The sequence below is a fragment of the Daktulosphaira vitifoliae genome, unplaced genomic scaffold (assembly GCF_025091365.1).
Source record: "Daktulosphaira vitifoliae isolate Bord-2020 unplaced genomic scaffold, ASM2509136v1 Scaffold_4, whole genome shotgun sequence".
NCBI classification, from domain to species: Eukaryota; Metazoa; Arthropoda; class Insecta; order Hemiptera; family Phylloxeridae; genus Daktulosphaira; species Daktulosphaira vitifoliae.
In genome coordinates, this window is record NW_026099575.1 from 2,886,216 (window position 1) to 2,896,192 (window position 9,977).

The 9,977-nt window shown below is 24.4% G+C and overlaps 1 protein-coding gene across 2 annotated transcripts; it reads right to left on the reverse strand.

Moving 5' to 3' along the window:
- Window positions 1-5,763: 5,763 nt before the first annotated feature.
- Window positions 5,764-9,136, reverse strand: LOC126904903 (small integral membrane protein 29-like). Of its 2 annotated transcripts, XM_050684307.1 has the most exons (5): window positions 8,835-9,136; window positions 8,626-8,766; window positions 8,423-8,563; window positions 7,991-8,058; window positions 5,764-7,119 (listed from the first exon to the last, which is right to left on the reverse strand). In XM_050684307.1, exons 2-5 carry the CDS (start codon window positions 8,764-8,766, stop codon window positions 7,104-7,106), a joined length of 366 nt encoding a protein of 121 aa, XP_050540264.1. In that variant the 5' UTR covers window positions 8,835-9,136; the 3' UTR covers window positions 5,764-7,103. The 2 variants fall into 2 exon arrangements, with proteins under 2 accessions (XP_050540264.1, XP_050540265.1); XM_050684308.1 differs by lacking the exon at window positions 7,991-8,058 and having other exon boundaries at window positions 8,835-9,130.
- Between the last annotated feature and the right edge of the window lie 841 nt (window positions 9,137-9,977).

Below are 9,977 nucleotides of genomic sequence, written 5' to 3' on the forward strand. Positions count from 1 at the left end.
TTTATAATGCTATAACTTATTGAAAAGTTTATGGATCCACACAATTTTTTTATGAGAAATAATATTTTTTAATAAACCCTTTTTCATTTGACATACTTTATCTTTATCGAGATATTAATAAGGAACCAGCAGATCAAGTAGCTTTTGGAATAAAACACCAATTTTTTTTAGATTAAGCACTATCTAAAGATTTGCATCGAAGCGTTTATTTTTGATAGTGATTTTAATCACTGTCAGATATCATTATACTGATCCAACTATACCACGTCACAACTGTGCCGCGATCCCCCTGTGCTGGGTTTTTTTTTTATTATAAACTTTAATGACTTTTCAAAAATGTGACTTTCTGTGTAAATTGTCGTTTTTGAGTACAATGAAACAATTAAGTAGTTATTATTTTATAATGATTTTAAAATGTGGTATTGCATAGTGTATAACCTATGTTTCAACTAAGTTTCAAATATTTAAAATAATTTTCTTTGGATATAGAGGTCTACAAGGTTTTTATTAATTATTTTTATATATATTAAATTACTCAATTTATTAATTTGGTTGCAAAATAAAAAATTAATTAGATTGTTGTAACAATATTGAAAAATATTTTAATGAATAATATTGCTTTTATTCTAGTAGTTAGAATAATAAGTCTTCATAAATATCAGTTAATGATGCCTTAAAACTTCTTATGATATTGTTATTAATTGGCACAAACCTGTATTTTACTTTAGTGCCGAGAACAGTTTTACACAATTTAAATTTTATATTAAGTTTTTTTTTAGTTTTGTTGTACTTCTGAGGTGAGTACATAAATGTATTTTATGCTTTTAATTTTTTCTTCACAAAATTAAAATATTTCTAACTTCGCTACTATGCCGATCACTTATTTTCATGATAAGACAAACAAAATTTAATTTTTATGATTCTATTATAATATTTAAAATATTTCAACATTTATTTTACTCGTTAAAAAATTTAAATTGATATCCTTATTATTTTTTCAAAAGAGTAAAACAAAATATATCTATTGAAGAGATTTATCATCAAAAGAATGTATGTATTTAAATTAGCTTATAGTATTTCGAATTTAAATGCCAAAATGTATTGATATGAACAATTTATATCTCTACATAAAATTTAAAAAAAATGTTCAAATATGAAGCAACATGTTTTACATAAGTGTAAATTGTATCCTTAATTTCGAAAAGTATCTATTTAATCTAAAAAATTTAACCATAGCTTAATTTTATTTTCCTGAAACTCATTAAAAATATTTTTTTAATATATTATTTAAATAAATAATTACTTAAAATATTTCTTGACTTACTGAAAAAATATCATTTATTTTCATTATTTAGTTTAAAATGAATCATTTTCGCATAGTCCGTATTTAAGAAATGAGATTACACTTGAATAGTGACCTTGATTTCAGTCTTATTAGTATAAGTTTACTTTTGTTTTATTATATTCATATTTAAGGTTAATATCGTAATTTTAAGTTGATTTGCTGTCAAATAAATACTGTATTTTTTTAACTGTTGCCCGTAATGTTAATAATAATAATAGTTTATTTATATTAAAATTTATGTGATAACTAAGCTTTTTAAATTTTATTCAAATTTTAAATATTTATTTTGCAAGAAGAGAAAAATTCTTCATTTAGTTCGAATGAAATTCGACCACTGTAAAATTAACACTTTAAATAAATGAACAATCGCAACTTTTTTTAAATTTATATTCATAATTTTATAAATATAATGAGTTGCTTGAGTTAACAGTTTAATATTTGTAAATAAATAAATAGTTACTAATTTATAATTACTGGTGTTTATTCAGTGCGAAAATGTAAAGAGACGTGAAGATTATGGACGAATGGTCAAACTGAGAAATTATTCACAAGTAAATAATGGCTAGTTAAAGTTTGTAACATTTTTAATTAAATTAAAATATTTTTAATATTACTTATAATAATAATTATAAAGTATAATATTTAGTTCCTTTGACCTCGCAATCTTAAACAAATCGTAGAAAAATGTATTTCATATGTATTTACCAATTGTATAATATATCGTCCATATAAATAGATGAATAACGCTTGTAAACTCACAACACAAATAAAAAAAAATTGATTAAAATTTGCCTCCTAAATACTTCACTGATAATTATAAAATCAACCCTGTAGTTTTTAGACTAATTATTTATCATTTGAATAAAATAGAACACAAATAAATGAAACACTGAAGCTTTTCAAAAAGTATCAAGCAGCAAAGAACAACCAATAGTTTAGAAAATCCAGTTACAAATACAAACATTAAAAAAAAAAAAAAAAATGAAAATAGTTTATTTTAATTAAAAGTAGTACTTAAATTATACGAGAATGAAATAATTTCATAATCTGATACAGTTTTAATGTTAAGCTAAAAAATGATTAATTTGCTGTGATAATAATCACTAGTTATATCGTCAGTTAAAAAACTATTTTTGTAAATGACACTAACTATATAGTGTTGTAAATGACAATTTCATATATTATTTTTATTTAGTGATAACATAATTTTATAGCATGCTATCAATAATTAAACTTTGTTGCTGTGAACGAAATTAATTTAGGAGGTATATAAAAATGTCTTGTAAGTGCTAAAATATGATGTAAATCCTATTTAATTGGACGTTACAATTATTGTGTTAGGCACCATTATTATTTTATTTTATTTTGTTTGATTTTAACGTACACATCCAGAAACTAATCTAAAATACTAAAAAATAAAAAAATTATTGTCATTAAATACATATATAGGTCTTAAAAATATATAGAACACTTATTTATAAAAAAAAAAATTTTGGGCTATTTACTACAAAAACTACTAAAGTTATACCATTTTAGGTAATAGATGAGAGAATGAAAAAATGAGACATCAGCATCTAAAAACCAGTTTGGATTTATGCCTGGTAAGTCAACAATGAAGCCAGTATTTTGTGTGAGGCAACTAATAGAAAAGTTTAGGGAAAAGAATAAAAAGCTATGTATGGTATTTATAGATTTGGAGAAAGCGTATGACAGAGTACCGAGAGAGGTTTTAAAGTGAGTATTAATGAGAAAAGGAGTCCCGAAAAGATATATTAATATAATAGAAGATATGTATGATGGCACTTGTACCAGGGTAAAAAGCGCAGGAGGAGTATCAGAAGGTTTTCAGGTAAGAGTAGGAGTGCACCAAGGTTCAGCTTTAAGCCCTTACTTATTTTCTATATTGATGGATGAAATTACTAGAGAAATACAAGGAGAGGTGCCGTGGTGCATGTTGTTTGCTGACGATATAGTTTTAATAGAAGAAAATATGGAGGAAATTAATCAAAGGCCATAGGTGTGGCGATCAGCTCTTGAAGAAAGGGATTAAAGAATAAGTAGGAGTAATACAGAGTATATAGTGTACGAGTTTGACAAAGGAGAATCGAGGTAGGTAAAATAAGATCAGTTACAATAGGTGAGAAAGTGATAGGAGAGGTGGAAATTTTTAAGTATTTAGGATCAGTTTTGCAAAAGGTCGGTGGTATAGATGAGGATGTAAGACACAGGATTAAGTGCGGGTTGTCGAAGTGAAGAGAAGCGACTGGCGTCTTATGCAATAAAAGAATTCCAATGAGGCTGAAAGGTAAATTCTTTAAGACTGTAGTGAGACCAACTATGATGTATTGTTCAGAGTGTTTGGCGGTTGACAAGAGAATAGAGCAGAGAATGAGAATGCTTAGACGAATGAGTGGAGTGAATAGAGAAAATAGAATAAAGAGTAAATATATAAAAGGGAGTGTTAATATAACGTTAATCGTAGATAAAATGATAAAAAATAGACTTAGATGGTCAAAATATATGTTCAGTAAATATAAGTTATATGTAATATACAATACATGCCACCTGAATCCTAGTACAGTTTATTAGTAGGTATATCCAAGCGAAACGGAGTTGGTTGGCTGTGATGACAATTGGTGATAGATGAGTCGTTGAACAAAACAAGTTAAGTTATTAATAATATAAAAAAGACAAAAGTGATAGCATCATAATTTATATTTATAACGGCCACACAAACACAACTGTCTTTGGTTAGTTCGACGTCAGTAGCTCCGGGCTACAGACGAGTAGCATTGACACATCAGCATCTCCGTCTATGCTAATTAATATGTATTACGAATTAAGTAAATTGAAATAAAACGTGTATAATACAAGTAATAAGAACATAGTTACAAGTGTTCTTACACAAAGTAGTATTGTAATGTATGAAAAAATTAATTCTACATATTCGGCAGAATAAAATTCAAGTGTTTGTTATTGTTTATATGTAGGGAAAGTCAATGGGATATTCAAGGATATGGACTAAAAAGATTTTTCGTCTTTTCCTATGGCAAAACCATTTGGTCGCTAATAGTTAGACAATAATTAATTCCAATAAAATACATTGAGAAATTTATTTACATTGTATTTCAATAGAATTTCTGATTGTTTAAAGAATTTTATTTATTATTTAAGCTAATTTGCATTAAAGATGTATGTCTTTCATTGTCGTTTGTCTAAGGAAAACTGAACGCTGCCGCGTAGCATAACGTACCATCTCTAGGTTTTAACTGATAATCATAAAAAGTTTTATCGACGATTTTTGTGGGAGGTCTTCTTGGAGTAAAAAGTTGTGCCGTGTCCATAATTGATTTATCACGAGTTAATCCTATTAACAAATTAGGATCTACTATTTCGTTAAGCGGTTTCAATGGTGTATCAGGCGGAATCCTACTAAAAGGTTCTACTAAGTGGCCACCAGCCACAACATGTAACAGAAACTTAATATACGCTAATCGCAACTGATAATCTTCACATGAGTCAATCTTTAGCAACCAAACGTTAGTCTTAGCTCTATCGCTGGCAGACACTAATTGAGAGAACATTTCAATCGTTTTTCGCTTACATGAGAATTCATCATTGGCTATCACTGAAAACTCATTTTCCACGATATCATTGTTGGAAGTTTTCAAAGATTTACTGTTGATTACGTGGCCTAACGGGTCATCTTTTTTCACGTCCAATTCAGACTTTGGTTCTGGTTCAGCAATTTTTATTGAGCCTTCGTAAATTGATTTCTGTTCCTCGTCAAGCATATTACACCAAAATTTTTACTTTTTTCTATACCTCAGAAAAACTAAAAAAATGTTCAATATTTTTTGTTTGTTTAGTGTATCAATAGTTTTTTTAGCCAGTCAACTAGCGTTTAATATGCGAGTATTTAAAGTCAAAAAAAGCTTATATTTTGTTTTTACAAAATATTAAGTCATAATAAATATTTTTTTATAAATAACACCCTAAGTTATCAAATGAAATATTTTGAGAAATGCAGTGGCGGTTATGTGATTATGCTATGATGATTATAGGGAGACGAATATTAGAAATAGTCAAATTTAAATTTTTAAGATCTTTCTTGTTTCAAGCAAATTGTCTAATTCATTATTTTTTAATACAACATAAGAATAATGAGCGTGGTATGACGCAGTGGATTATTCAGTAGCCATCTTATTACTAATGATCAGTTCCGTTGTTTGTAGTTTATCACTGGATACGTGACCACATGGTAACTTTAATGATACACACTTGTTTGCCTGGCTCCTCAGCCATAATAGGGTTGCGTCAAGATGACATTTGGTATAAAAATCTTGTCAAATCATGAAAATAGTTGGGATAGATACAGGGAGATGATGATGTATATAGAAAAAGTAAAAACACATTGATACGTTTATTTATTTTTTATTTTCGTGTAATTTATTATAAAATTATTAATTACATTTTTTCATGAAAACAATGTTCGGAAAAATATCTTATTGGAGGTTAAAATAGAAATCAGGTGGTTAACATGACTTGATGTGTACTTTCCAGATAAAAATTTTTAATAGGACAATAAAAAAATAATAATCAATTTTCATTAGTTTTTAACCAATAGGCTTAGATCATTGCAGTGATCTCCATCGTATGAAAATAATAAAAAAAATACTGAGTTTGAAGGAAACAATTGTTGGATGATAATATTTTTTTACTTAATAACATCTTAAAATAATATATTAATTTATCGTTCATACTTATTTTACCATATTATAAAAATAAATATTATACATTTCTATAAGAAAAGGTTTTTTTTCATTATTATAATTAATTTAATTTAGAATGCAAAAAATAAATGTACTTATAAACAAGAAGCAAACAATAACAACTTAATTTAAATAAAACTTAGCAAAAACTAAATGAATGTGGTACAGCCAAAGATTTAACTCCATTCACTATAACATTTTATCAATTAAAATAATTCAGTCTATATATATCAATTTATGAATAACAATTTAGTTGCTTAAATGGTAAATCACAATTTTGTAAAAAAAAAAAAACTATGCAAGAAATTGCAAGATCATATTAAATAATTACTTTTTAATATTAACTGACTAGTTAAAACAGAAAAATAAAAAAAATTTGTTAAATATATAAATACAAACTTATATATTTGTTAAAATGTAACAACAATACTCAATGTGATCAATATAAAAGCAAAGTAAATATAGTTCACATTCACAAACAAAACAATTATACAAAATAACAGTATTACATAAATTTTACTTTAGGGAAAATTTTATTTTAATGATTATCATGTACACATTAATTAATTTTAAATTTATAATTTAAAATTAAAAAGCATATAGCATATATAGCAATTTTAATATAAATTTAATTAACCGGGTAATATTAAAAATTATACATATTATAAATAGCATAATTTAATTTTGTTAAACATTTATTTAATGGAGAAGTATGAAATTTAAAATTATACTAAATGTGATATTTGTAATTAACAGTTTGCAATATAAAAATAAATTAAAAACTATATTTGAATCACTAAAAAAAAAAAAAAGTTTAAATAGCTCATAAGTAATAACTAACCATAGTTCTTAACTTTTATTTTGTGATAGAAACTGAAAAACGGGCTTTTTTTAATGCTAATACTTTTTCTTTTTATAGATACAAAAAAAAAACTATAATAACTTTGATCTCCTCTTTTCAGGTTCTGAAAACATCACGTTTAATTCTACTGATCCATAGCTCTAAAAATAAATTAATTTGTTTTAATTTTTTCAATAAATACAAAATTTATAACTAACAACAAAAAACATGAAACAACACTAAAATATGTCAAAAACAAATATTAGTTATATCTAACTTAAATAAAAAAATTAGCTGCGTAATCAATTTGTAATAATTAATGATAAAAATTTTTGTTTTTAGTTAAATATTACCTTTATTCTAAATTTTTCTTTAAAAAGAAATTCATTTGTTAAATATAAATATAAAAAAATTATATATTTTTAAATTGATAGTAAAAATAATATTTTAGACATGTAATTCAGTTAAATTTTTTAGTAAATGCTAAAAGAAAACACCCAGAGCCAGTATGAGTTATAGATACCATACTTCTATAAAACAGGGAAATGGAATTAATAACTGTACAACTTTCATAACTATAAAAATTAAATAAAGTTTATAAAAACTTTATTACAAATAAAAAACCATTAGGAAAAATTTTGAACCAAAAAAATCGTAAAATACTTTAATTTACATAATATTTGTTTAATTTTACATATAAAACATCCATATTTTTTTTATTGTTTCTCTTTAAAAACAATATTTAAACAAAATTAAATAAATAGTTCCTTTATTTTAGGTAAAAATTATTATGATGCAAAAAATAAATTACTAAGTGGTATAAGAACATAACAAATACATAATTTAATAAATATTTATATCTAAACTAAATATATATAATCTTTTAAAACAAAAAAATTTACTAAATAAAGTTAAAATTGAACAACATAAACAAATTTGAAGTACACAGATTTATAAATTGGTGATGAAAAAATAAAAGATCTACTAAATACTACTCCAAGCACTATAATAAATGTTTGGTATAAGTTTAACCTTTGGATAGGATTAAATCTCTCATGCCAGCTGTGAAAATTTCCCTGGTGCCTAAATGTTTGACTATGCTGTCAAAAAATCCAAAAAACATTATACAACATTAAAGAAAACTGATATGTGTGAAAAGACTAGTCTTTACAAAACTTGATATTTAATATTTCTTTTTACTTGAGCAGTATAAAAAAATTAGTTTAAAAAAATGTATATTAAATAAATTAATATTAAATATCATAATTATATTTACTTATAAAAAAGTAGATGAAATTATAGATTTCAAAAGGAAAAGATAGGTGCAAATAAGGCCACAAAATAAGGATTTCATAATTTTTTTTAAGGCATATTTTAAAGATCTAAAATTATTGTACAAATATTTTTTATAATAGTATATTATAAAAAACTTAAAACATTAGTAAAACGCTATAAAACACTTACTCGAATCATTGGACTACTATTTTCGTTATTTAATAAATCTGAATCCCAATCTTCTTCTTCATTAGCATCAAATGAATAAAATGGAATTAATGAGTGTCTTAGTCTATCAAGTCTTCTCTTTCTTTGTATAGCAATTATAACCTGAAGAGGAGAATAAAATCAATAAATTTAAGTTGATTAAAAAAATATGATGCAATGCTTACAATAAGAAATACTAAGCAGAATAAAACTACAATTATTATCACAGTCAACAAATTAAATGGAGATGAATTTAAAGACTTCACTGGTGTTAATGTTGAAGGTCCAATATCACTAGTTAAGTTGGTGACAGTAACACTTATCATCTGAAAAGAATTATAAATTTGTGAACATTTTAAAGATATAAAAATTAATAACACTAAAAGTACACTACATTGTATTAAATTGATTGAGATACGTGAATTAAAAAATTTCCTTAATGAATAAGTCTTTAAATATCATTTCATAAATAACAATACAGGATTTTTGACAAAGTATGAATATACTGCATTTGAACTAATTATGGTACAACTGTTTGTATTTTAAAGACAGATATTTTTTAATAATTAGAAGTCGCAAGATAGAAAATATGTTATCTATGTAAAACAGTGTATATTCCAAATTCCATCATGCATTACATTATTTTTAATATAAACTTATTTTAACTTTACATAATAAAGTAATAAAACACATTAAACGTTAATTGATTACATTGAAGTCTTATCACACATTATTATTTAGTATATATTCAAAGCTAGAGACGTTACGATACTATCGATATAACTAAAGTATCGATATTTTCTTTTAATACTTGTAATTTTAGCATCGAAACGACGATATTGATATTTTACATAAATCGATACCCTAGTATGATTATTGAAACGAAATAGATTTATATTATCAATCTAAATAAAAAATTTATATCAATGACTACGCTTTTGTTTATCTTCTACTATAGATTTAATAGTTCAACATTTATGTTTAATCTAAATAGTTATAGTAACTACTACTATTTAGCTATCGAAGTGAAAAGACACAGATGAATGGCATCTCTCTTACTTTTTTGAATTTAAATTTTTTATTCCTCACTTATTTTATCCGAAATAATACATCTCCTATAATATTATAATTTGTGTATTAAACTTATCGATTTATTTTAGTGTTTTCTATTACAAATTATAATATTGATTAAATTTCCAAAAATTAATACACAATATTATAGTACGTTTAATAATTCGATTTAAGTATTCATAGTATTTTCTTAGAATTAAAATAATTAAAATTGACTAACATTAATGCATATTATTGTATAATTTAGTTTGTTGATCAAAAATAAAAATTAACCAATATTTTTTTTAGGTTAATTTTAGTATTTAAATTTTTTTTTAATCAAATTTCAAGTTTAACTAAGATTTCAAAGGCAAACGCATAATACTTTCGGGCTTTATATAACTTCTTTCAACATGTACTAAAAACAAATTCTATAAATATGAATTAATTTATTATTCATAAAAAAAATGACCAAAACCGAGATTAT

What these genes read in the sequence shown, in the direction of transcription:
- LOC126904903 (XM_050684307.1), bottom strand. Translation starts at nt 8,766, where the DNA reads ATGATAAGTGTTACTGTCACCAACTTAACTAGTGATATTGGACCTTCA. An exon ending in TCTGCTTAGTATTTCTTATT is followed by an intron (nt 8,564 to 8,625) that starts GTAAGCATTGCA and finishes TCTCCTCTTCAG; the next exon opens with GTTATAATTGCTATACAAAG. An exon ending in ATAGTAGTCCAATGATTCGA is followed by an intron (nt 8,059 to 8,422) that starts GTAAGTGTTTTA and finishes ATTTTTTGACAG; the next exon opens with CATAGTCAAACATTTAGGCA.